This window comes from Rattus norvegicus, chromosome 7, assembly GCF_036323735.1.
Source record: "Rattus norvegicus strain BN/NHsdMcwi chromosome 7, GRCr8, whole genome shotgun sequence".
In the NCBI taxonomy this organism is placed as follows: domain Eukaryota; kingdom Metazoa; phylum Chordata; class Mammalia; order Rodentia; family Muridae; genus Rattus; species Rattus norvegicus.
The window spans coordinates 132069165-132096404 of NC_086025.1; the positions used below are offsets into that span (position 1 = coordinate 132069165).

Below are 27240 nucleotides of genomic sequence, written 5' to 3' on the forward strand. Positions count from 1 at the left end.
CATTTGACTGCACACAGGTAAAACAATATTCTAGGGAAGAGAGCTAAGGAGTTCTCGAGTTTAGAGGAGCTCAAGAAAAAGGTAGACTAGCTCTGTAGAATGACTCAGAAAAACTGCTAAAGAGCTAGCAGTTTAGTTGTAGAATTAGGCTTGTGAATAGATATTTTGTCGATAGATAAGAAATAAAGTTACCTTGCAGGGCTGGCAGGCCTTTACCTTTAGTTTATGCCTCCAGTGTCTTTATTGGTACAAAGATTAGCTCATTTAAGTGGTTAAAATTGGTTTTCTTCTGGGAGTCAAACTTGGTTCTTGGCAAATAAATAAATAAGATTAACTTATTATGTATACAGTATTTTGACTGAATATATGCCTATACACCAGAAGAGGGCGCCAAGATAACATCACAGATGGTTGTGAGCCATCATGTAGTTACTGGGACTTGAACTCAGGACCTCTGGAAGAGCAGCCAATGCTCCTAACCGCTGAGCCACCTCTCCAGCTCTCCACCTCAATTTTTAAAAACAAGATTCTTCACTGAACTCTGATACTGTAAGAGCAGCTGGCCCGTGAGCTCCAGACTCTTCCTGTCTCTCTCCTCAGCATGAGGACTACAGGCAAGCGCCACTACAGCTCCTTACACGTTCTCAGGGAGCCATCTATCTCCTTAGCAGGGCTGGATGGCACTTCTGAGAAATCTGCTTTGCGGAGTTGTTCAGACAAGTCTGTTTAGCGTAGGTCAGTGCTGCAGAAGTCCAACTTCTCCCACAATGGAGACGCTTACCTAATTTGTTTCCCTGAACTCTCATCTCCTCATGATTTTTAAGATGGGGACAACAACCACCGGGCTCTTGGACCAGATAGAATGTGGTACCACAGTGTGGACATTCAATTCTGCATCCCACAGAATCAGAGAAAGGGATTAGTGTGGATCGTTTGAGGCCAGTTTGAGCACTGCAACGGGAACCCATCTTTGAGGTGGGGGGGGAATGAAGTTACAAGTTCCTTTCATAATGGATCGTATCTACCAGGGTAAGGCTCTTAAAACCCGAATGTTCACTTAAAGGGGAGCTGAGGCAGACTCTGCCTTCAAAAATAAAAGGGCGCTGGGGATACGCGGGTAGATTGATATCCTCAGGACTTGGGGTGGGAGAAGAGAGGAAGGAGGGAAGGGCTAGCCTTCTAGAGGGTAGGAGTAAAAAGTGCTTAGGACCCGCTGGCGGGTATTGAGACCTAGGTTAGGAAAGATTGCCTTCAGGAGCTGCAGCCTGATGATGCTGTAACCGGCTTTGGCCTCGGCTAACTTCAGCTCCACCCTTCCCACTGTGCCGTCAAGTTAACTGGGCGTTTCCATCCTAGCCCCCTGAAGCGGTCGCAGTCACCACCCAGCCGGCAGCCGCAGGTCACCCGGTCACCTCTCAGGCTCACTCTTCCCGGCTCCAAGACCTGGGTGGGGCGACCGAGCCACAAGTGCCGTGGCGACCAGCTGTGAGTCCCCGGGGGCCGATCCAGGCCGCCCCCCTCTACCTGGGACTTTCTTCCGGTCAGAGCTCCACAAAGATCTCGCTGTCCTCCAACTTCCAATCGCCTTCTCCACCTCCTTCCCCGCCCCACCTGGCCCTGGCGTGGATCCTGGGTGTCTCCTCCCCTTCCCACTTCCAGCTCCTTCTACGGAGTTTGATTTGAACTTTCGAACTCGCCAATCATCGGCCTCCGTGCGGCCCGGGGCGGGGTCCGGTGTCCGTCCTCCCGACGCGTGGCCCGGCCAGGGTATATAAGCACTCTCCGGGAGGCGGACCTCACACAGCTTCTCCCCCGGACTCCTTGGTAGTCTGCTAGTGGGAGACCTTCGTCACCCCCCTCTTCACTTCCTCAGTTTTCGCGGACCACTTCAAGGACTAAATATGGTAAGTGTGGCTTTGGGGCAGCGGCGAGGTCGTCTGAAGGGACCGCGGGAGCTGAGGACTGCCCGGGAGACCGTACCTGCCCTAGCCCCCGACGGCCGCCTCCAGTTAAACTGGCTTCTGGCGACCAGGGTTTGAGAGCCCAAGTCCATCAAACTAGTGTCGCTTTAGGCTAGAAGACTCGTCCCGGTACCTCTGTCTCGATCGTACTGGGAGAGCATCCCGTCTAGGCCGCCAGTCGCTCTCGGAAAGACAGAGAACTTTCACAATGACCGCAAGAGTTTGCAGAAACTAAAAGCTCTTCATTTTCTCAAATGCTGTCGCTCTCTCAGCTGGGATAACCAGAGGACCTCGTGCGCTGCGGACAGGGCTGAGCAAATACTTCCGGGCACCGTCTCCACGCCCTGTGACTCGCTGCTGAGTCACCTGTGGCCAGTCCCGGGACCTTCCAGCTGTGTACCTGGGAAGGCGAGCTCCTCCGTAGGAGGGGAATAATGGACGTCAGATCCCCTAGGCCAGTCTAGTTTCTAGTGTGTTAGTTCAGTGGCATGAAAAATGTCTATAAAGATTTTTTTCTATAAAGTTAAACTACCAACAGCATTCCGTCCCCCCCCCCCCCCCCCATAAAGGGTTTCTCTGTGTAGCCCTGGCTGTCATGGAACTCACTGTGTAGACTAGGATGGCCTCCAGCTCGGAGATCCGCCTGCCTCTGCCTCCCGAGCTGGGGTTAAACGCAAGCCTAATTTTGGTTTTTGAGTGTCTTATGAAGCTCATGCCGGCCTTGAAATCACTATGTGGCCAAGCATGACCTTTCATTAAAATTAGGATCCTTCTGTCTCCACCACCAAGGCCTAGGATTACTCACCCTGGCTAACAATGCATTAGTTCAGTTTTCTCGGGACAGTGGCTGGGCTCTGGAGGCAGAGGCAGGCGAATCCTCTGAGTTCAGGTAAGCCAGGGGTACATAGTGAGACTCAGCACAGCTTGGAGGGAGCAGCTAGTTCTCTAATCTTTGGAGGCTGAGACAGGGGGATTGTTCATGAGTTTGGGGCTTCTCAGGCTCCCCGGTGAGTCCCAGGCTAGTGTGGGCTACAGAGTGACTAATTTTGGTAAAAGGCCCCTCCTTGCTAAATAAGTTTAATTATTTGGAAGACCATGTACTTAGCGTAGAAGCTACTGGGTTTTCATCAGAAGAGAAGGAAACAAAATCAGACACATGGTCAGCTGCCAATAGAAATGTAAAAGAAAACCCCATCCCGGCATAGGGCGTAGTTTCACAATCCAAGCTAACTCCATTGATCACCTTTTGACTTAGCAGCTCCTTCCCACTTGTTTCTTATGAAACAGTCAAGGTCGTCTCCCCACACCAGAGGGTTCAGCTGTTCCAGAGCAGCCCAGGGATAGTGAAAATAAGGAGCAATCATTTAAGATCTATGGAAGCTTTGGGGAGGTGGGGTATACAGTCCTCACGTAGCCCAAGCTGCCTCTAAGGATCTGAGTTGTGGATGACCTTGAACTGCTGATCTCCTACCTCCTACACTAGGACCGGGAGCCTGAGCCACCATTTTGTGTGGTGTCGGGATGGAGCACAGAACTTCACACATGCTACACAAGACCTCTCCCCACTGAGCTAAATCCACAGCCCAAAGGCTGTTGTTGCCTTCTGTTTCACTCGCTTTTGTGAGTGTACTTTGAGGTGGTTGGTGTGCTTTCGGGGGCAGGAGAGGACAGTTTTCCTCAGAGTTGAACTCCGAGTTCAGGCTCAGTGGTAAGCTTTTTCCAGGTGAGCCTACTGGCCTCCCACACTCCGGGAGACTTTCAAAATTGTATTCTGAAAGAGGGATTCGGTGAGTATGAGTAACCGGACCTTAATTACAAAAGTGTAACAACGACTCTGTAGTTACAAAAGTGTAACAACCGACTCTGAGGTTACAAAAGTGTAACAACCGGCTTGCTTTTGATCAAGCAAACCCACAAAGATACAGTTCAGAAAAGCCCCAGGCTCACCTATTAGGCAAGCGTGGGCTTAAGTGTATGGTTTCGCTACACAAGCAAGCCTCTTATCCAGTTGAGGCTAGACTAAATGATTCATGTGTGCCTCTTGACTTTTCCTTCTTAGCTGCCAGGAGTGGGTTTGTGAAATCTTAAAGATTTCACATTTATCAAGTGGATGCATGTGTGCCACGGCATGCCTGTGGGAATGAGACAACTTGGGAAGTTGGTTCCCTCTTTCTTTACACTAAGGTCCCTTAGATTGAACTCAGGTCATCAGGCTTGGCAGAAATCGACCTTAACTCTTCTTTCAAGCCATCTTGCCAGCACAACAAAGCCGTTTAGAACCAGAAATTGGGGGACCAAAAGGCTACAGTTGAAGTGCCTCGTTAGAATCAATGGGCCTCAGACACTGCTTCCCTGGGCCTTGTGCCTCTGTCTAGCTTCTGGGGACTGGAGGTTCTAAAGTCCAGGTAAAGGTCACTTGAACCAGAGCTGCCCCTCCCCCACAGTCCTCAGGGCAGGAGACCCTGAGCTCACCGATGTGGTCAGAACCCTTGATTGTTTTATGGGAAACACAGAGGGACGGGTCAAAGGTTGTGAGGAATGGCTTCTTGTTTGATTACTCTGGCCTGAGAAGCTTCTCCTTAGAAAACCTGGGTGTTGAATGAGTTTCCTACCAAGGACTTTTAAAAGCCTGAGAGACTTTACTACTTAAGGAGAATAGCAACAGTTGGAGACTTTTTATGTCAAATTTGAAGGAAGGTTTTGCTGCCAAATTCAAAGTGCTCACCTCACACTGAATTATGAATGCTGGGGTTTCACTGGGGGGTATGGTGAATCCTGTGGGTTCAGCATCTGCACTCATTGGACCAATCAGGAATGGTAACTTTGGTAACTTCAGAGTGACTGTTGAGCAAGGAAAGGAAAACCATTGCGTCCCCTGACCTCCATGGTTAAATTCTTGTAATTACTTTTCCACAAGTGCCAGAAATATGCAATCTGATCTACTAGGGAACCGCTAATTTCCCCTTTCTTCTCCCACCTCTCCTGCCCCATTTCTTACTATTACGGTAAAGTTTTAGGAGAGAGACCGGGAAGGAAAACTGTTCAGGCAGATTAGTGTGCTCACTGGGGGCAAGGCTGCTTCTGGCCACACTTAGCATACAACTGTCTGCTTATCTGGCATTTTCTGTGAGTCACGGGGCTAGTTTAAGCTGGTTTTAAAGGGAAGAGGAAGTTTTGTCTCCTAAAGAGGGAATAAAGAAGAACTGTAGTGAGCTCAGGGGTGACAGTCACCCTTGACTCAGCCCTAGGATGGAAAGGTTCCGCTTTCAGTCCAAGGGTTCAGCTGGGGAATTCTGGCATGAACTTGACTGCCGCTCTATAGTATTAGAAAACTGATCCTGAACTACTGTGAACACAATCTGTGGAGGGGCCTGGCCCTGCCTAGTAGGTCATTATTAGCGTTAATGCCTTCCAGAGTACTTTTTCCCTTGAGTTAGCTCTTCAGTAAAAATTCTTGGTTGTGAAATGTCCCAGGCAGGAGTGGCCTCTGAAAAGTGATCCTATCTTGAGTCAAGCCCCAGGTCCTGGTGCGTCATGCTCTGACACTTTCTTCCGTCCCTTCCACAGCGTGAGTGCATCTCCATCCACGTTGGCCAGGCTGGTGTCCAGATCGGCAATGCCTGCTGGGAGCTCTACTGCCTGGAACATGGCATCCAGCCTGATGGCCAGATGCCAAGTGACAAGACCATTGGGGGAGGAGATGACTCCTTCAACACCTTCTTCAGTGAGACAGGAGCTGGCAAGCACGTGCCCCGGGCGGTGTTCGTAGACCTGGAACCCACAGTTATTGGTAAGCGGACTGGGGGCTTCCCTGGGGCAGTCCTTCTTGGTCACATACTCAGAATGTCTCTCCAGACCCGGAAGGGTGAGTGAGCTTGTGGGGTCCTTGGTGGTGTTGGCTGATGTCTTCTCCTTTTTCAGATGAAGTTCGAACTGGCACCTACCGCCAGCTCTTCCACCCAGAGCAGCTCATCACAGGCAAGGAAGATGCTGCCAATAACTATGCCCGTGGCCACTACACCATTGGCAAGGAGATCATTGACCTTGTCTTGGACAGAATTCGCAAGCTGGTAAGAATAGTGGGTTGTGTTCTGTGTTCTAACCAAGACTTGGGGGTCTTATGTATATTGAGTGAGACCAGCAAGCTTCCCAGTCCCCTAATCCTGAAGGCCATGTTAAGTCTCTTCGTTTCAAGCTCAGACATTCACATCCCTTTTTAGGTCCTCTCTGTCACACTGAGTAGGTGGCTAAGGCCTACATGTGACTAATAAGTAAAGCTCGTTTGGAAATCTGGACTGGAGTTTCATGTGAATAAAACTCGTTCATAGAGCAGCCAACTTGGCATACACAGGCCCCAGGGTTCAGTCTTCAGAACAGAAGAAACAAAGTTTCAGAGCCCAAGAAGCTGGTTTGACACCATTTATAGGGGCTGCAAGAGGTAGCTTAGCACTTAAGAGCACTGGCTGCTTGTCCAGAGGACCTAAGTTTGATTCGCAGCATCCATGTGGTGGCTCACAAAATACCTGTAACTCAAATCCTAGGGAATCTGTTGCTCTCTTCTGGCCTCTGTGGGCACCACACATAAGGCATGGAGATCTACATCCAGGCAACATCATATACATAAAGTAAAATTAAACCAGGAAATGAGGCGGCCTACAGAAGAACCCTTAAGCTAGCCAGGTGGTAGTGGCAGAGGCCTTTAATCCCAATACTTGGAAGGCAGAGGCAGGTGGATCTCTGAGTTCAAGGACAGCCTGGTCTACAGAGTGAGTTCCTGGACATCCAGGGCTGCATAGAGAGACCCTGTCTCAGAAAAAGATTAAAAAAAAAAAAAGAAAGAAAAGTAAAGCAAACAAACAAAAGTAGTCTTCCTCCAGCAAAGCTTGAGATGGAGTCAGGAGATTCCATATTGCAAAACACAACCTATGTTGATGGCACTCTGAAGTTCTAAGGTTAGAAATCCCAGAAAAACAATTTCCTAGCACTCAGGGATGCGAACTGGCTCTGGCGGGCCAGTCCTAAGCAACTCTAGTCCTAGACGCCCTTACCTCTTCTGGGAAGTGTGTTTTAATGAGCAGTCTGGCAATCAGATGACCACTCTACCCACTCTGTGAGGCTTGTAAGTGATTAACCAGAAAGGAAGCAGGCAGGCAGGCAGGTGGGGTGGAGTGGCTTGTCGGGAAAGTCAATCACTTTGTGCTAAGTCCAACCACACATGGTCTGTTCTAAAAAGCACCAGTTTTACCTCAGCCTCACACATGGAAAGATTGTAGCAAATGGCTGTAGCTAAGGACATTTCAGCAACAACACAGACTTGGGATGTTAGGGACCTGCCTTCCAAGGCACAGAAAGCAAGTAAAAGGCATTTACAGTTCTGGGATGACCACAACCAGAAGAATTGACCTTGGTGTCACTGTGTACCCCAGTGGCATGATGGATGTGACTCGACGAGGATCTTCCTGATAGTCCTCGTATGTCATCAGAATATGGACGACGCATGAGTGACCTGAAGGGTCAGTTATTAAATGTCTGCGGAGTTAAGAGTCTCAACAGAAGACTATTTGAAATAATTAGGGGTAGGGAGATAGCCGGGCAGTAGAAATACTTAGTACGTACCAGGTTCTCTCCCTGGGTATCAGGTCAGATTTGGCCTGCAGTCAGAGTAGACCACTTGGATGGAGCGGAAACCATTCTAGGCCTAGTGGAATGTTAATGTATAAGGAGCTCTCCTTGCCCAGAATGAATCAGCCCCACATACCGAGTGTGTACTGTGCCAAGCATCATTCCCAGTACTCTTAATTCCCAACCTGAACTAATAAGTGAGGCAGAGGAATTTAATTTGTCAGGTCACACATGAGGAGGTAGGGCCACCCACCTCCAGCCTGACACTAACTTGGGCAGTGAAACTTGGCTGTCCTGACATTTCACACCGACTTGGCAACATATCTGCAAGTCTGAATCCTGCCCTTTTGATAACTCCAACTGATAAGAGAGGTGCATGTGCCTGTGATCGGACCCACAGCAAGGTCACCAGAGACAACCTCCCAGCAACCACTTAGGGGGACTGGAGAGATGGTTCAGAGGTTTAGAGCACTGTCTGCTCTTCCAGAGGTCCTGAGTTCAAATCCCAGCAACTACATGGGTGGCTCACAACCATCTGTGATGAGGTCTAATGCTCTCATCTGGTGTGTATGAAAAAAAAATCGGTTTTGGGAAATGCCCCTATTCCTCAGAGGTTCTCAGTCACTGAGCACTTCGAATCCTTTTGCAACTCTTCTAGATGTTCTGAAGACTCCCAAGGTTATAAATTGTTAATTGCAAACTCAGAAACACCCATTGCAGCTCTCACAAAATATCAACATTGAAATGAACTTTTCTCCCACAGGCTGACCAGTGCACGGGTCTCCAGGGCTTCTTGGTTTTCCACAGCTTTGGTGGGGGAACTGGCTCTGGGTTCACCTCCCTGCTGATGGAGAGGCTCTCTGTCGACTACGGAAAGAAGTCCAAGCTGGAGTTCTCCATTTACCCAGCCCCCCAGGTTTCCACTGCTGTGGTTGAGCCCTACAATTCCATCCTCACCACCCACACCACCCTGGAGCACTCTGATTGTGCCTTCATGGTAGACAATGAGGCCATCTATGACATCTGTCGTAGAAACCTCGACATTGAGCGCCCAACCTACACTAACCTTAACCGCCTTATTAGCCAGATTGTGTCTTCCATCACTGCTTCCCTCAGATTTGATGGGGCCCTGAATGTTGATCTGACAGAATTCCAGACCAACCTGGTGCCCTACCCTCGAATCCACTTCCCTCTGGCCACTTATGCCCCTGTCATCTCTGCTGAGAAAGCCTACCATGAGCAACTTACAGTAGCAGAGATCACCAATGCCTGCTTTGAGCCAGCCAACCAGATGGTGAAATGTGACCCTCGCCATGGTAAATACATGGCTTGCTGCCTGCTGTACCGTGGTGATGTGGTCCCCAAGGATGTCAATGCTGCCATTGCCACCATCAAGACCAAGCGTACCATCCAGTTTGTGGACTGGTGCCCCACTGGCTTCAAGGTTGGCATTAATTACCAGCCTCCCACTGTGGTACCTGGTGGCGACCTGGCCAGGGTGCAGAGAGCTGTGTGTATGCTGAGCAACACCACAGCCATTGCTGAGGCCTGGGCTCGCCTGGATCACAAGTTTGATCTGATGTATGCCAAGCGTGCCTTTGTGCACTGGTATGTGGGTGAGGGCATGGAGGAGGGGGAGTTCTCTGAGGCCCGTGAGGATATGGCTGCCCTAGAGAAGGATTATGAGGAGGTTGGGGCAGATAGTGCTGAAGGAGACGATGAGGGTGAAGAATATTAACTCCTGTGCTGCAACTTTACACCTCTGTGGTCTCATCTTTGTCCTTGCGTGCGTTTTAACTGTCCTATACTGTCAATAAAGGTGTTTCCGTTTTAAGTGGGAAACTGGCTTCTGGTTCACAGCTCTCTCCCCTTTCCCCTTTAAGATTGCATCTCTCTAGATAATCCAGGCTGGCTTCCTGCCCCTGTCACATAGCTGTCACTGTCCCTGATTTGGATCACGGATTCATCACCCATTGAGTGGGTCCAGGTGGGACTAGTGATGAGTTGACCATTTTCTTTATTTTTTTCTTTTATTAGATATTTTTATTTACATTTCAAATGTTATTCCCTTTCCCAGTTTCCCAGACATAAGCTCCCTATCCCGTCCCCTTCCCCTTCTATAAGGGTGTTCCCTTCCCCTTTCCCTGCAACATTCCCCCTACACTGGGGAGTCCAACCTTGGCAGGACCAAGGGCTTCTCCTTCCATTGGTGTTCAACAAGGCCATCCTCTGCTACATATGCAGCTATGGGTCAATCCATGTGGACTCTTTGGTTGGTGGTTTAGTCCTTGGGAGCTCTGGTTGGTTGGTATTGTGGTTCTTTTGAGCAGTTGACCATTTTCTAGTTTCTATTAGCTGCTATGTTCTGTGCTCACTGATTAAAAACAATGTGTAAGTTTGGACTGGAGAGATGGCTCAGCGGTTAAGAGCACCGACTGCTCTTCCAGAAGCCCTGAGTTCAATTCCCAGCAACCACATGGTGGCTCACAACCATCTGTAATGGGATCCGATGCCCTCTTCTGGTGTCTGAAGACAACCACAGTGTACTTATATAATAAATCTTTAAAAACAAAACAAAACTTCCAAATGGAAGTGTACTTCAGGTATTTCAGGAGGAAAATTTTCCAGTCTCCCAAGCAATAGGACTTGGCCCTGCCAAATCCCCAACAAAAGACATGTCCCAGACTGGAAGGGGTTCTCACTGCAATCCTATAGTTAACCACAGGGAAGCAATGGTGACTGATAGAAAAAACTTTGTGCCACTCGTACTGAAGAGCAGCTGTTCTGTCAGATATTAACATTAGCGTGCAGAATGACTGGCTGGCTCTGATGTGGGACTGTAATTTAGTAGTTACCACATGGTTTGAGTTCAGGTTCCGTGTGCACAGCCTATGATGGTAAGTGTACATGTACTTAGGATGCTGACAACTGGGGTTGGGGATTTAGCTCAGTGGTAGAGCGCTTGCCTAGCAAGCGCAAGGCCCTGGGTTCAGTCCCCAGCTCCGAAAAAAAAAATGACAAAAATGTTCCTAGAGCCCAGGCAGTGGTGTTGGTGCCTTCCTTTAATCCCTGCACTTGGAGGGCAAAGGAAGGTGGGTCTCTGACTTTGAGGCCAGTCTGGTCTACAGAGTGAGTTCAGGACAGCCAGGGCCACACAGAGAATCCATGTCTTGAAAAACATTACTAGAGTAGGTGAGGCTGCTAAAGGCCATTTGCGACCCAGACAGGTCACAAATGCAGGTCATCCTACACCCTCCGTTAGTAGGGTCGTGGCATAGCTCAAACGGTAGAGTGCTTTCCCGTGTGCTCATAGTTTGATCCCTGTGCCGCATAAGAGACACAATGCTACCCTAACGTGTACCACTTTCCTGTAACCCAGCACTGGGGAGGTAGAGGCGGGGCCGTGAGAAACTGAAGACCATTCAAAGCCAGCTTAGATACAGGAGACCTTACCTCAGAGGATGAGTAATAGTCAAAACATTAAGGTGCTCATGTGGAGCAGAAGAACAAATAAACAGACCCAGCACTGCCTGAGCCCTTCCGGTACAGACAGGAGGTTAAGTTTAAATGGACGCTGAGTAAGCAGGGTTCCGCCCATTACTGACTGCCCTGCGCAGTCTCAGTTCTCATCTGCCTTCAGGGTTGCCCGTAAGTTGTCAGAACTGTGTAACTGATGTCCTCTGGCACCAGAGTGTCAGACTAGCCTTTCCCCCTGGTATGAAATAGCAAATTTGAGTTATTTGGGGTTCATTGTTTCGTCTGATAGCCAAAGGGAGGAAAAGGCACAAAGGTCTGCGTTGTCAGTGGGAAGAGGGCGTGGTTGCTGTGGCTGGTGGGCCATCGTAGCCTGGTGAGAATTATGGTGGTGTCGGTAAGTTTGGAACTAAGCAGCTGTCACAGTCTCTTGTGCAGAAGGGACAGGTTCTGAGTGCTGCTTGAGTTCGTGCCTAGTCACTGCCATGGACAAGCTAGCAGAGCTGCTGATGTGGCCACCTTTATCCCGTGACCCACTCCAGTGGGACCTGGTTACCCACTTTCCCACGATGGCTCTGTACTTTATGTCAGGTCACAGCTTCCGTTACTCTGTGAGGAGCACACCTTGAAACTGTCGGGCTGGAGAGATGGCTCAGTGGTTAAGAGCACCGACTGCTCTTCCAGAGGTCCTGAGTTCAATTCCCAGCAACCACATGGTGGCTCACAACCATCTGAAGACAGCGACAATGTACTCATATATACTAAATAAATGAAATATTTTTTTTAAAAAAAGACCCCAATGCATTGCGCAAGGCATGTCTGTGAGCACAGCTTAGCTAGTATTTTTTTGTGTGTGTGTGTTTCAGATAGAATCTCTGTTCTAGAACTTTCTGCAGCAGTCCTACGAGCAGCGTTGCGGGGGTAATTTTCCCTCCTCGGGGGTAAGCCTGCTACAGAGCCTCAGCTCTAAGCTGAACGTGACCCAATTCTTCCTGAAGCTGAGGGGTGGCAATGGGGCTGGGGGACTAGGTAGGATGACCACCAAATGTCTGCATTCTGTATTGACCACAGTGCATGACTGGGGAAAATGGGACAGCCAGTTATGGGAACCAGATAAATACATTTCCAGCTAGCGTGATACCCCAGAACACCTGAGGGGTTTATTTTCCAAGCCTGCATTTCCCATTAAAACTGCCCCAAAGAAAACACATTTTCAAATGCCCATACGTGGTCCCTTCAGCTTTCGGAATGACCTGGTAGAGCCTGAAGCCCCTTCCCCCAATGCCCGGCAGCCACCCCTAGCCAGGAGCAGCCCTTGCCAACTCCTTCGGGAAGCCTTTCGGATGAGTTCTTTTATACATGAGCCAAGATGTGAGGAGCTGGGACGCTTTCAGCCGGGTGAGGAAAGGTGAACGCAGGCTGGCTTAGCCAAGGAAAAATGTCTCAGCGCGGAGCCTGGAGAATTGAAGAGCAAAGTGCCAGCGGTCGGTCGGGGAGGAATGTGTCCTTGTAATGATGATTTTTCCCTCTCCTGTGTGGGTGGGAAAGTGCATAGAAGTTAGCCTCCAGCAAGAGCAAATATACCCCAAGGTCCGGGTCACCGCTTTGTGGCTGACAATCATAAGATCTGCCCTTGAGCGCAGATGGAAAGTCTGGGCTCAGAATCGCTTTGGAAGTCTGACGGGATAAACGGACTGGGAGGTATACGTGCTTCTGAGGGTCCAGCCTCATTGTCCGGATGCGAGCGAGGGCTTTCTCTGCCCTCACCTGACCTATGCCTCCTCTCTCCTGCCGCCCTCCTCGTGGTGGTCCCGAGGGGCGGGCAGGCAGTAGCAAAGCTCCTCCAGTGCGAGCAAGAAGAAACAGAGGGAGCAAATGCTTGCTCAAGTGTGCAGGCAGCTGGTAGTGAATGTTCATGCACCCGCAGAAAAGCTGTCAGGCTGTGCATGCTTTATAAGTTAGAAAACCTAAGAATCCAGGTTGGAGAGAGGGTGGCTCGGCCGCTAAGAGCACTTGCTATTCCTGCAGAGGACCAGGGTTTGGGTCCCAGCGCCCACATGGCCACTCAGAGTCATCTGTAAGTTCAGTTCCAGGGGCCTCTCCTGGCCTCCATGGGCACCAGACACACACATATAGGCACTCAAACACTTAGGGAGTCTTTAGGGAGCCTTGTCTTCAGACCTCTGACCTCTGGAATGTTCTGTGGGACCCTGAAGGGGTTGTGGGAGGAAAGGCTACATTCACATCTTATTTTAGTGTTCACCCGAACTTGCAGGCATTGACAGACCACGCGTGGAGAGATAGATCAAATATCTAGCCTGAAGCTGCACAGAGACCAACTGAAATCTGACCCCCAAACTCTGACTGAAAGTACCTGTCAGCCTTTCCAGTCATGGGGACTGTGCCACAACCTTGAGTTCTGGGTGGATAGAACTATAACCAGAGGAGACCTTGAGTCACCGGTCATCACCATACATCCCAAGAGCCCCAGCTAGCATTAAACAGATCCAGAGAGGCAAAGCCGGTGATCTAGCACCCAGGATTAGGCTTCCCTAGAGTGCAGGACTGCTTTTTCTTCTAGAAGAAGTCAGAGACTCTCTGTGAGTAAAGTCTCCAATCATGGGGAGATACAGTGTCCTTGAGAGAGGACTGCCAATATTCACCTGGACCCCTGCTGATGTGATAGTGTCTGATATCTGATGGGACAGCTCAGGTCTGGAATATTGCCCCCTTCATCATCGGGTCAGGCTGGCCAGTGCCTGTCAGCCAAGGCCAAAAGGTGGGGCATCCAGAGATGACATTGGCAGATGGTGTTTGGGTGGCTGTCCAGGAGACATAGCAGCAGAAGCTAAGAGCAGAGCCCTGTGTGCACATGGGCAGGGTGTGGAAACTCACCTTCAGCCTCATGGAGAGCCTTAGTCCCTTTTGCTGACATCTCAGCCTGTCAGCACCCCGTTCATTCCAGAAACCTTGTGTTAGAGTTAGTCAACGCTGTGCATGTTTGGGTAAAGTGGTTCATTCCTCCTCTCCTGCTCAAGTCAGCATTCGGCAGAACTCGACACATCTGCCTGAGGTGAGGCAGGAAATCTACCCCCTTACATAACAGGATCCATCTCTTTAAAGTATTTATGTGTATGTGTGCATGTGGTGGGGGTTGGGTCTGTGCATGTGCTCATAGAGGCCAGAAAGGGGTGTAGGACCTCCTGGGGCTGGAGTTACCAATGGTGTAAGCCACCCTGTGTGGGTGCTGGGAACTGACCTCATGTTTTTTAGAAGGCCTTGCAAAAGTCTTGACCACAGAGCTGTCTCTTTGGCCCTTGGGTACATCTCTTTAAGTAAGACAGGAAGTGCTTTGAAAGGCTTCCTCACCACCAGATTTCCTTCTCCTTTCTCCTTCTCCCTCACCACCTTCCTCTCTTTTTCTTTCTTTCTTTTTTTTTTAAAGATTTATTCATTTATTATATATAAGTACACTGTAGCTGTCTTCAGATACACCAGAAGAGGGCATCGGATCTCTTTACAGATGGTTGTGAGCCACCATGTGGTTGCTGGGAATTGAACTCAGGACTTCTGGAAGAGCAGTCGGTGCTCTTAACCACTGAGCCATCTCTCCAGCCCTCTCTTTTTCTTTCTTACAGTGTAAAACTCAAGGCTTCTCACATGCAATGGATAATCATTTTCTCTCCTGGAAGCTTGCTTTCCCTTTCTTTCTCCCTTTCTCCCTTCCTCTCTTTCTTTCTTTCTTTCTTTCTCCCTTCCTTTTTCCCTTTCTCCCTTCCATCCTTCCTTCCTTTCTTTCTGTCCTTCTTTCTTTCTTTCTTTCCTTTCTTTTTGCTTCTTTGTTGCTCGTGGTTTTTGTTTTTTGGTTTTCTGAGTCAGCGTCTCTCTGTACGGTCCTGGAATTCACTCTGTAGACCAGGCTGGCCTCAGACTCACAGAGACCCACCTGCCTCTGTCCCCCGAGTGCTGGGGTCAAAGGCTGGGGTGTGCGTGTATGCGCTGTGAGTGTGGGTCCTGTGTGCCGCGCACGTGTGTGGAGGTCTCTCCTTCCACCTTTATGTGGGTTCCAGAGAGCCACCTCACAGGAGTCCAGAAGGTTTCTTCTTAGAACTGCTACAGACAACAAGCAAGGAGACTCACACACTTGGGAGACTGGAGTGGGAGGGTGGCCGTAAGTTTCAGGGTAAGCCTGGACTGGAATAAAATCCTATTTAAAAAGAAACTAAGTGGGGCTGGGGATTTAGCTCAGTGGTAGAGCGCTTACCTAGGAAGCGCAAGGCCCTGGGTTCCGTCCCCAGCTCCGGAAAAAAAAGAACCAAAAAAAAAAAAAAAAGAAAAAAGAAACTAAGTAAACCTGAGGGCAGGTGTGGTGCCACATGCCCACCCCCACTACTAACACTCTGGAAGCAGGCAGGATAACGGGCATGGGTTTCAGGGCTATTGTTCTACATGGCACAGTCCAGGCCAGCTGTGGTGACGCACACCTTTAATCTCCCTGAGACTAGAGTTGAAGACAGTTGTAAACCACCATGTTGGTGCTGGAAATCAAACCCTGAACCTCTGGAAGAGCAGCCAATACTCCTAACCACTGAGCTATCCCTCCAGACCCTCCTCCCAGTTTTAGTTTTATTTGCATATTCATTTTTGAATCTAACACTCTCTTTTCATTAATTAAAATTTTAAATAATTCATTTATTTTTATTTTACGTGCATTGGTGTTTTGCCTGGGTAGTTTTTTTTGTTTTGTTTTGTTTTTAAGATTTATCTATTTTTTTTTTTTTTGGTTCTTTTTTTCGGAGCTGGGGACCGAACCCAGGGCCTTGCGCTTCCTAGGTAAGCGCTCTACCACTGAGCTAAATCCCCAGCCCCAAGATTTATCTATTTTATGTATATGAGTACACTGTCGCTGTCTTCAGACACACCAGAAGAGGGCCTTACAGATGGGTGTGAGCCACCATGTGGTTGCTAGGATTTGAACTCAGGACCTCTGGAAGAGCAGTCAGTGCTCTTAACCACTGAGCCATCTCTCCAGTCCAACCTGTGTGTTTGACTATATGAGGGCATCAGATCCCCTGGAACAGGAGTTACAGTTTTGAGCTGCATGTGGTTGCTGGGAATTGAACTGGATCCTCTGAAGAGCAGTCAGTGCTCTTAACCGCTGAGCCATCTCTCCAGCCCCCTCTACTAGTGTTTAATCGTGTATATGAGTGTGCATGAGTGTGTGCACATGACTGTAGAAGCCAGAAAGCAGCAAATTCCCCTGGAGCTGGAGGTACAGGTGGCTCTGAGCAGAGCGATGTGTACTGGGCTGGGAATGGAACTGTGGTCCTCTGCACGAGCAGTAGGCACTCTCTCATTGTGCTCACAGATGCCGTCGAACACTAGAGTAAGCAAAACCTAGAGTGCTCTTGGCAAAGGTTGTCCATTCTTCCCCTTTCTGATCTTTCCTTTCCATTCACTCAGTAGACATCGAAGGCACACCCAGAGGAGTAGCCCCAATCCCATCAAATTGACAAAATCAAACATCAGGAAGCTCGCAGTGGTGGTGCACAAGGTGGTGGCTCACACCTTTGCTTTCTGTGCTTCAGAGGCAGAGGCAGGCAGATCTCCAAACCCAGTCTGGTCCACAGAGTAAGTTCCAGGACAGCCCGGGCTATGTAGTGAAACCTTGTCTAGAAAACCAACCAACCAGCAACAAAAACCATTATGCACTGTGCTGTGGAATCCACTGTAGAAATGTGTGTGAGAGCCTGTGCACGCCTGTAGTTTGGTTTTATGCTTAAATAGAGTATCACATTAGCCTACGCTGCCCTCGATTTCACAGCAATCCCCTCCTGCCTCAGCCTCTGAGTGCCTGAGCTGGCCTGGTTCTAGCTCCTTGCTGACCTGGCTGACACAACTGGTTCTATTCCAGTCCCAGGCATTCAGTCTGTCAGAGCCAGGCCTTCCCACCACCAGGGTAAACCCTTGCTGAAACACATCAAGGTAATTTCAGTCCCCTTGCCAGGGATTGGTTGAGGAACCAGCAAGTGATGTCATTATGGAAATGGGAGATGAGGTAATGTCTGCTGGTGCGGGGGAGGGGCCAAGGAAAAGATTCTTGCTCTGGAAAAGGAGTCTGGGAAAAGGGTTCTCTTTCTTGCAACCTTTGGACAGCTTGTGAGTGTGTGATAGTTGTGCAAACTGCTTACTGCTGTTGCAGCTACCTCGAGACAAGGAACAAACGTAAGACCAGATGCTAACCCTTAAACATGAGACAGCAGAGAAATAAAAAGGTAGTGGTTCCTGTTGATATTTTGAGCCCCTGATTTACTTGGTTCTGTAACTCTGCCTCTCATTTCTTGCCAAGGGAGATTCAGACATTTGAGATTTTTCCAGCCAAAGACATTGCAACATAAAACCCTACACAAGCATTCATAAAGATTTTTACTGACTTTTTTCCATTTATTTATTTTTGTCTTGATGTGTAGGGTGGTGAAGTTCAGAGGTCAACCTGGTGGAAGTTGGGTCTCCTTCCACCAAATGGGTCTCAGAGGTTGAACTCAGACCAAGTTTTCTGGTCAATGTACGTGTGTGCTCTCTTCCTTCCCCTTCCCTTTCCCCTCCCCCTTCCCCTCCCCATTTCCCTCCTCCTCTGTGTGTGTGTGTGTGTGTGTGTGTGTGTGTGTGCACATGTGTGCGTGTGTGCCGACCTGGAACTCATGTAGCTGAGAGATGTCTTTTTTTTTTGTAATTTTTTATTAGATATATTTCTTTGCTTACATTTCAAATGTTATTCCCATTCCCAGTTTCCTGTCCATAAGCTCCCCCATCCCCTCCCCCTGCCCCTCCCCCTGCCCCTCCCCCATACAGGTATTTCCCCCCCCCATACATCCCCCTTACTGCCCCCCATATTCCCCTGCACTGGGGGTCCAACCTTGGCAGGACCAAGGGCTTCCCCTTCCCCTGGTGCCCCAACAAGGCTATTCTCTGCTACATATGCAGTTGGAGCCCTGGGTCAGTCTATGTATAGTCTTTCGGTAGTGGTTTAGTCCCTGGAAGCTCTGGTTGGCTGGCATTGTTGTTCTTATGGGGTTGCAAGCTCCTTCAACTCTTTCAATCCTTCCTCTAATTCCCCCTAAGGGGGTCCTTTTCTCAGTTCGGTGGTTTGCTGCTAGCATTGACCTCTGTATTGAACTTGCTCTGGATGTGTCTCTCAGGAGAGATCTATATCCGGTCCCCTTCACATGCATTTTTTAGCTTCATCAATCTTATCTAGTTTTGGTGGCTGTATATATATGGGCCACATGTGGGGCAGGCTCTGAATGGCCATTCCTTGAGACACTGCTCTAAACTTTGCTTCCATATCCCCTCCTATGGATATTTTTCCCCTTTTAAGAAGGAGTGGCTGGGAGAGGTCTCCCCAATCTCCTGCTTCTACCCCTCAAGCGCTGAGTTTACAGCACGAACCACCACAGTGGCTCATAGAAACTTTTAGTTACATAGTAACAATAGTAAGGCCCTAGCAGGGCATGGTGGCTCATTCTCATAATCCTAGCACTCACTCGGGAGGCTAAATTTGAGCCGGGTCTGAGCTACAATGTGTCTCAAAAGACAGAGAGGATAAGATGCTAGCAGTTTGATTTTTTATTTTTTTTGAGACAGTGTGGCTGTGTCTATGTTCCAGGCTGAGGTGATGGGCTCACTCAGCCTCTCCAGTAGCTGGTGCTTCAGACATGTACCACTCTGTCCTGTGTCTCCTGCACTCCCCCACTCCCTCCCCGACCCACTTTGTTCTGCCTACTCCTTACCCCCACCCACCTCTGCTGCTCCAGGGGCTGAATTTCCTTTTAAACACCTAAGACCAAGTGCCAGTACAAAAGTGCAGGACAGAGGGAATTCACCCCATGAGAGAACATTCTAACGCACTGAGCCAGCTGTCCACTGCTGAGACCTACCTGAGAAAATCGAGTTTTGGCCAGCTGGTTCCAATGCTTTCAGGCTTGTGACAAAGTTGATTTTCTTGTGGAGGCATGGTAGCAGGAGAATACTTAGGTAGCTCCTCACTGCAAGACAGCTGGAAGCAAAATGAGAGAGGTCAAGGGATAAGATCTCTCCCTCAGGATAAAACTGCTGTGGCCAATTTCCTGTAGACCCCCTGCTTCCTCCTCCCTCACTTGAAGGTTTTTAAACTGTGTGTACATGTGTGTGGGTATGTGAGTGCTACAAACGCAGAAGAGCCTCTGAAAACTGTCCTGGTAGGCATAGCTGCTGTCCTGTCTCACCTCAGGTGAGGCCTGTCTACAGCTTACCTTTCAGTCCCCTCATCAGGAAACAGGGCTGGATGAGCTCCATGTTCCATCCCACTTTAGCCTGGGGGTCTAGGCCGAAGAGGAGCCTTGGGAAGGAAGGATGGGTGGACCTAGCACCACCTGTACTTCTCCAGACAATCCTTAACAGTGTGGGGAAGTGCCCCCTCCTTGGACCACTTGACTGTGATCTGTTTAAAAGCAGGGACGAGGGGCTGGAGAGATGGCTCAGTGGTTAAGAGCACCGACTGCTCTTCCCAAGGTCCTGAGTTCAAATCCCAGCAACCACATGGTGGCTCACAACCATCTGAAATGAGTCTGATGCCCTCTTCTGGTGTGTCTGAAGATAGCGACAGTGTAATCATAATATATAATAAATAAATAAAATGTTTAAAAAAAAAAAAAGCAGGGACGAGGGTAATAGAAGAATAAATGCTTAGTAGGTACAAGGTCCTTGGTTCAACCCCCAGCACCACACAAGACACAGAGACTGAGAGAAAAAGAGATGGTGGATAGTGGAGGGAGGGAAGGAGGGAGGGAGGGAGGAAAGAAGGGAGGAAGGGAGGGAATACATCAGAGGCCAAAGGTGGTGGTGCATGCCTATAATCCTGGCACTCTAGAGATGGAGGATCATGAGTTCAAGGCCAGCCTCAGCTATATAGGAAGGTTGAGGCCAGCCTGGGCTACATGAGATGGTATCACAAAAGAAAAGAAGTTGGGCTGGAGAAATGGCTCAGTGGTTAAGAGCCCTGGCTGATCTTCCAGAGGTCCTGAGTTCAATTCCCAGCAAGCACATGGTGGCTCACAACCATCTGTAATGGGTTCTGATGCCTCCTTCTGGTGTTTCTGAAGACAGTGACAGTGAATTCTTATAAATAAACCTTTAAAAAATGAAAGAAAAGGAAAAAAAGTCTTGGACTAGAAGCATAGCGTGCACGTGTGCACACACACACTCTTAACTATGATTTACTAAGGCCCCAAGGCCTCTAGATCCTTCCTATCCATGTAACCTCACACTGTTTTAGATCTTACCTGGATTTCTCCAATTTCTCACCGTGTCTGCCACATCCCATCCTTGACCTTCAGGTTCTTCCTCCGAGATAAGACATTTTTTTGTTTGTTTGTTTTGCTAACTTTTTGACTCTAAGTCTTTCTATAATCCTGGAACTTACTCTGTAGTCTAGGCTGGCCTGGAACTCATGGTCCTCCTGTTTTAGTCTCTTGAAAACCGAGATTATAGCTAAGCACCAACATGTCTGGTTCAATTTGGAATCACTGAATCCTGAAAGCTATATAGCAAGACCGTTTGTTTGTTTTCTTTCTTTCTTTCTTCTCTTTTTTTCTTTTTCTTTTTTCTTTTTTTCTTTTTTTTGGTTTCTTTCTTCTCTCTTTTTTCTTTTTCTTTTTTTTTTTTTTGGGTTCTTTTTTTCGGAGCTGGGGACCGAACCCAGGGCCTTGCGCTTCCTAGGTATCTTTCTTCTCTTAAGAAAAGGTTTTACCCTTGCCTGGCCTCAGTGGGAAAGGAAGTACCTAGCCTTGTAGAGACTTGAAGTGCCAGGGATGGGGGATATCCAGCTCAGAGGAGAAAGAGAAGGGGGATGGGGGAAGGATTGTGAGAGGGGGTGAATGGGAGGGGGCAGTGAGCAGGATGTAAAGTGAACAAGTAAAAAATAAAACTATATTAAAAAGAAAAAAAGAAAAGAAAAGGTTTGACTATGTAACTATGTAGACTTGACTGGCCCAGAATTCTGGAATTTGCTATGTAGAGCAGACTTGCCTGGAACTCATTGCCCAGCTGCTGGGGTCATGCTTCACCACAACTGCCCTGCCCTGGGTTCTGGGACAATAAGAAGCTGCCAGAGCCTGGGGGCGGGGGGGTGGTGGTGGTAGTTGTGGTGGTGAATGGAGCCAGGACTCAAACCAGTGTAAAAGTAAAGGACTTTTCTACGCCTACCCTTGCTCTGGAATATGACCCCGAGACCTGGTATTTTATTAATCAGTTTCTTGCACTGTAACTGGATAGAAACTGAGCTGTTCTAACCCAACTATGCTGACCCGGCCCACGTCCCACCACAGGGCATTACCTGCCATCTTAGTCTTGCTCTGGCTGCTCCTCCTCGACTCCCTCAGGGCAACTCTTCTCCTCTCCCCACCAGAGCCCCCTCTTCTGGGATCAGAAGTCCTGCCTCAGATCTTTACGGGCCAATCAGAGATGATGGAAAACAATTTTTACACTGAGGCAGGAGAGCTCGGCAATGTCAGCGTCCAGGCTGCAAGCAGATCTCTGCGCTCAGTAGCCAGTGTCTGAATACACAGTGCACAAAACTATCTCCCCGGGGGTTGGGGATTTAGCTCAGTGGTAGAGCGCTTGCCTAGCAAGCGCAAGGCCCTGGGTTCGGTCCCCAGCTCCGAAAAAAAGAAAAAAAAAAAGACTATCTCCCCACCAGCAAAGGAGCACGCCGAATATTTTTGAAGCATCCTACATCCCAGGATCCCAAAGGCTCGACTCTAGTAAGCCCCTCAAACCAGCACACAACAGATTGTAGATGTGCCATTCGGGCTCCTGACCAGTAGGTGGCAGCAACACCTTTATCTTTCAGAACAACAGAAAAAATAGGTCGGAGAGGAAAGGAAAGATGGGAACAGAAGTTCAACTACCTCATAGGCATTTTGTTGGCCTAGGTTTGAAGCTAGATAACCCAGACACCAGGGCAAAAGCTGACATCTGCTCTCCGTAAGAGAAGAGAGGGTCTTGGGGAGGAGGTGTCAGCTCTAATCCACTGTGAGACTTGGAGCAAGTGGCTTCAACTGTTTATCTTCATTTTATTTAATGGGTTTTTTTTTTTTGCAGGTTGTTTTTAAAGACATTTATTTATTTATTTCACGTACGTGGGTACACTGTCACTGTTGTCAGACATATCAGAAGAGGGCATCGAATCCCATTACAGATGGTTGTGAGCCACCATGTGTTTGCTGAGTTCAAGATTGTGAGTCACCATGTGGTTGCTGGGATTTGAACTCAGGACCTCTGGAAGAGCAGTCAGTGCTCTTAATTGCTGAGCCATCTCTCCAGCCCCCCTCCCTTTTTTAAAAAGATTTTTACATTTATTTTTACTTTGTGTGTGTTAGCGCTTTTTGCCAGCATGTATTATCTGCGGACGACACGCATGCAGTACTCACGAAAACCAGAAGAGGGCGTCAGATCCCCTGGAACTAGAGTTACAAAGGGTTGTGAGCCACTCGTGTGGGGGCTGGGACTAGAACCCACTTCCTCCAGAAGAATAGCCAGTGCTCTTAACTGCTAAGCCATCTCTTCAGCATCACCCTGCCCCCAACCCCAACCCCAACCCACGTACATTTTATTTTGTAAATTAAGCAACAGCAGCAGTAATACCGTGATACTAGGAAGTGACTCAAAGTGTCAAATGCTTGTCGCAGTGCTTGAAAAATACCGAATGTTAGTACTAATAAAGCACACTGAGACACAGTAGGTGGTAAAGATGAGTCAGGGTATCCCCTAACTGGAGAGGCGGAGCTCCACAACAGATACTGAAGGAAGAATTCTGCTCCTGGAGCAACTCTGTAGCTGGGATCCCTGTTCTCTGACTCTCCCTTGAAAAGTGGATCCCAGACCCCACTTCTTTTTTTCTTTTTATAAGATTTTTTTTTAATATATATTTAAGTGCACTGTAGCTGTCTTCAGACACACCAGAAGAGGGCATCAGATCCCATTTACAGATGGCTGTGAGCCACCGTGTGGTTGCTGGGATTTGAACTTTGAAGAGCAGTCAGTGCTCTTAACCACTGAGCCATCTCTCCAGACCCCACTTCTACTAGAGGTGTCCTTGGTCCCAGATACCAGAGCCTAGAACACCCTGAGAACCCTGTAAGGCCCTCCTGTGGCCACCAGTTCAGAGAAGGCTCCTTCTGCAACTGCAGATTCTGTGCCCGTCTGAGCTTAGGTTCTACCTAAGTGATGGGGGAAGGAGGAGCCCATGGAGCCAAGGGACTTCATGACAGTCGATGGCACAGTGATCCAAGGGTAAAGGGAAGCAGGCACTTAGGGTCTTGGAGACAGGAAGCACGGGGGAGGGTAACCACATTTCTTTTTTTTTTTTAATTTTTTTTTAAATTTTTTTTGGTTCTTTTTTTTCGGAGCTGGGGACCGAACCCAGGGCCTTGCGCTTCCTAGGCAAGCGCTCTACCACTGAGCTAAATCCCCAACCCCAAGTAACCACATTTCTAAGTGGACTAAGTTGAACTCCTGAGCTCTCCTCCCTCAGCAGCCGAAGCTGGGACCTTAGATGTGAGCCACAGGGCCTGACTAGAAAAGAAATATTAAGGACACTGGCCTACCTTGGGGACATGGAATGAAGGTGTGCCCCAATCCTGAACCTGGACCCGAAGGGCCTCCAGCTAATACTTGGTTACAAGGAATCCATGTGCCATGCGGCATGCTCTCCTGTTCCTGTCCCTCTGTCCTGTGGCAGAGGTAAATGACCTTGTTGTTGAGCACCCACTGTGAGTAGCATTTGTTGAGCACCCACTGTGAGTAACATTTGTTGAGCACCTACTGTGAGTAGCATTTGTCAAGCACCTACTGTGAGTAGCATTTGTTGAGCACCCACTGTGAGTAGCTTGGTTGAGCACCCACTGTGAGTAGCATTTGTTGAGCACCCACTGTGAGTAGCATTTGTTGAGCACCCACTGTGAGTAGCTTGGTTGAGCACCCACTGTGAGTAGCATTTGTTGAGCACCCACTGTGAGTAGCATTTGTTGAGCACCCACTGTGAGTAGCTTGGTTGAGCACCCACTGTGAGTAGCATTTGTTGAGCACCCACTGTGAGTAGCATTTGTTGAGCACCCACTGTGAGTAGCATTTGTTGAGCACCCACTGTGAGTAGCATTTGTTGAGCACCCACTGTGAGCCTCACAGGAGACTGTCACCAGCTCTGTTCCGGAAATCTCAGAAGACAATGGTTCACTTTGGGTCATGCAGTGGTTGAGAATTCAGGCTGGCTGGCTGACCTTGTCTGCCAGGACAACTCCCTCTACACCACCTTAGCCTCAGCTACCCACATCCTCCGAAATATCTTGGGAATCTTGCCATCCATAAAGACTGAGCTCCCAATCCTCAGCCCTGTGCATTACACTCTCTCCTCGAAGGCCACCTCCTCCTCTGCCTCTCCACAGTCCAGCTGTAGAACCTTTCACTCCCTTCTTCCCATCCCCACAAGCCTGCACACTACCTCTCCGAACCCAGTGTTGGGTCCCCAGTACATAACTGACTGGTTCCCTTGCTGGTGACCCACAGGTCAACACTCACCTTTTTTGCAGTTCTTGCCGTCCCCCCCCCCCCCCACACACACACACAGCTATTTCTCTGTAAACTTGCAGGGCAACTGGGAGCAGGAGGGAGAAGAGCACTGGCCAAGCACCAAGTGCCTAATATCTTATAACTCATCAGCTTCTCCTAATGATATGACATAGGTACGGCTGTTAGCATTCCTGGTTAAAGAAAACTGGACAGACCCTTTGTACTGGCTGGTGTTGTGTGTCAACCTGACACAAGCTGCAGTTACCACAGAGAAAGGAGCCTCCCTTGAGGCTGTATGCCCAGCTGTAAGGCATTTTCTCAATTAGTGATCAAGGGTGGGAGGGCCCAGCCCATTGTGGGTGGAGCCATCCCTGGGCTGGTGGTCTTGAGTTCTATAAGAGAGCAAGCTGAGCAAGCCAGGGGAAGCAAGCCAGTAAGAAACATCCCTTCATGGCCTCTGCATCAGCTCCTGCTTCCTGACCTGCTTGAGTTCAGTCCTGACTTCCTTGGGTGATGAACAGCAATGTGGAAGTGTAAGCTGAGTAAACCCTTTCCTCCCCAACCTGCTTCTTGGTCATGACGTTTGTGCAGGAAGAGAAACCCTGACTAAGACACCCATCGAGAAAGCCCAAAGCATACTCCTCATTACATTGAACAGCCACGTCCCGAGTCCCAGCACACTAAGGAAGGACAAGCCCACCTTCCCCTCCAGCCATCAGCTAAGTGGTACGTGGGTCCTTCTACCTGGGGTCCAGCGCTATGCTCAGCCACTGGAGGTCGACAACGTGATCATAGCAAAACCAACAAACAAAACAAAACGAAACCCCAACAAGACCAGATTGCTTCTTCCTCCTTTACCATGTATGTGTTAAGCATGTGCATAGATTTATTCCTTTAGTTCAGTGGTTGCATATCAGATATTTACATTTCGATCCCTCACAGTAGCAAAATCACATCTATGAAGTAGCAATGAGGTACGTTTATGACTGGGGGTCAGCACAGCAGGAGGAACTGTGTTAAAGGATTATAGCGTTAGGAAGGTTAAGAACCACTGGTTTCCTTCTCCATTGCTTTGCTGACAGGAAAAGAAGGCCAGCGATGAGGGCCGTTCTCTAGGACGTTGTTGGGGAAGGGCGGCAGCTACAGAAATCTTACCTGTGACGTCTTCTCCTCTTTCTCCTCCAAGAGCTCCCAGCCTGGCTCCTCCCCACTAGGAATGAAACCTTCTCTGCCTTTGCCTTGCTGTATCCCTCTCACAGGCTGGCCTCCCTCAGTCCACACTAACAGAGCCCTCCTAGCTTTCTGGCCCCCTCTCTTCTAAGGCCTTCTGGTAGTGATCTGGGGGCTTAAGCAAAAGGGGCAGATGGAGACAGAAACTTCATTTCTGTCTCTCTGGGCTCAGAACCTCCCCTGCTCTGCCCAGCCCCTACCACAGCTGTCTCAAAGGCACAGCTCTGCCGCCAGCTCCCTGTGCAAGGTTCGTGCTGGTCCTCTGCTTGCCTTGTCTCCTGGGCCCATCATTTGCTCTTAGAGCTGGACTGGGTGGAGCCCCAGACCAAAGGCAGCAGTTGCTCAGAGCCCTGGTCTGCTGCAGAAAGCGCCAAGGCACTCAGGCTTCTACAAGCTCATCTCTGACCTACCAGCCCCTTACCCCAGCCCAGACGGGATGGTACGGTACCCCTCTCCACTCCAGGAATTGGGGTGTGGCAGGCTCTGATTTATTTGCCTTGCTCCCCCTTCCCCGACCCCCCTTTTCTCATCCCCCTAGCAACCAGACTAGATCCGTCAAGGAGCAGGACCTGGCAGCTGATCTGGGAGAGACTAATAGCCCGGAAGGAAGGAGGGGCCTGGAGAGGAGAGGAAGGCTAGGGCTGTAAGCCAGCACTGGGCGTTGGCTCTGGCCCATCTCTGAGGACACACAGAAGATGCAGTTCTCTGCTCTGCAGTATGAAGGACCTGGGCAGCAGGGAGCCATCCGTATACCAGTCAGGCATCTAGCCTAGAACCCCAAACCTGCTTCTCTTACACCATCTTGTTCTCAGGACCCACCTGAGGTAGACCCATTTCATTTGAGAGTCCCAGAGTCCCCAGTGGCAGCAGGCACATGGCTCCCAGCAAACCCAAAGGGCCTCAGCATCCTTTCTCCCACAGAGCATCCAAACAGTCTCTGTCCACTCCTGGACTGCCTATGTCTGCATTCTGGAAGTTGTGTGACACACAAAGGCCAGACATCAGCCTTTCTGCTAACCAGGGATGAGGGCGCTGTTAAGGGGTGTAGTTGTATATCCCTGGGATGTGTGTGCACACAGGCTGTGGGGCAGACACATCCATATTTGTAGACCTACAAGCTGGCTCAGTGAGTAGTGGGCAATCTTTCCGTGGACCTGTGTGAGGACTTCTCTCTCTCTAACAGGCAGTAGTGGGCGGGCATCTTCTTTCCCATCTCCTCTCCCTTTATCTGCACCATGCCTCCGTACCTGCACCTCCTTGGTACTGGAGACTGGTGCCTACTAGTCTACATGTCTTTTCAGCCCTGCCACCCCTCAAACCCCTCCCCTTCCTACTTCAGGAATTTCTC

General features: G+C 49.2%; 1 protein-coding gene and 1 long non-coding RNA gene across 8 annotated transcripts in view; one reads left to right on the forward strand and one right to left on the reverse strand.

The window, feature by feature from the left end:
• Positions 1-9425, forward strand: part of Tuba1c (tubulin, alpha 1C) — a 441616-nt gene extending 432191 nt beyond the window's left edge. For 3 of the 6 annotated variants that reach the window (XM_063263383.1, XM_063263380.1, XM_063263381.1), the window contains exons 2-4: positions 5483-5751; positions 5883-6031; positions 8347-9425. In XM_063263383.1, the coding sequence (XP_063119453.1) occupies positions 5631-5751; positions 5883-6031; positions 8347-9321 (1245 nt within the window). In that variant the 5' untranslated portion in view covers positions 5483-5630 and the 3' untranslated portion in view covers positions 9322-9425. Of the gene's footprint in view, positions 1-1819; positions 1905-5439; positions 5752-5882; positions 6032-8346 lie in introns of those variants that run through there. The other 3 variants (XM_063263384.1, XM_063263382.1, NM_001011995.1) reach the window with 2 other exon arrangements.
• Positions 9426-12108: 2683 nt separating this feature from the next.
• LOC102546594 (uncharacterized) lies at positions 12109-26475 on the reverse strand. Of its 2 annotated transcripts, XR_362545.5 has the most exons (3): positions 25818-26475; positions 18995-19113; positions 12109-12588 (listed from the first exon to the last, which is right to left on the reverse strand). It is a non-coding gene; the product is annotated as an uncharacterized LOC102546594 (long non-coding RNA). The 2 variants fall into 2 exon arrangements; XR_010053085.1 differs by lacking the exons at positions 18995-19113; positions 25818-26475 and adding an exon at positions 13953-14240.
• Positions 26476-27240: the final 765 nt, after the last annotated feature.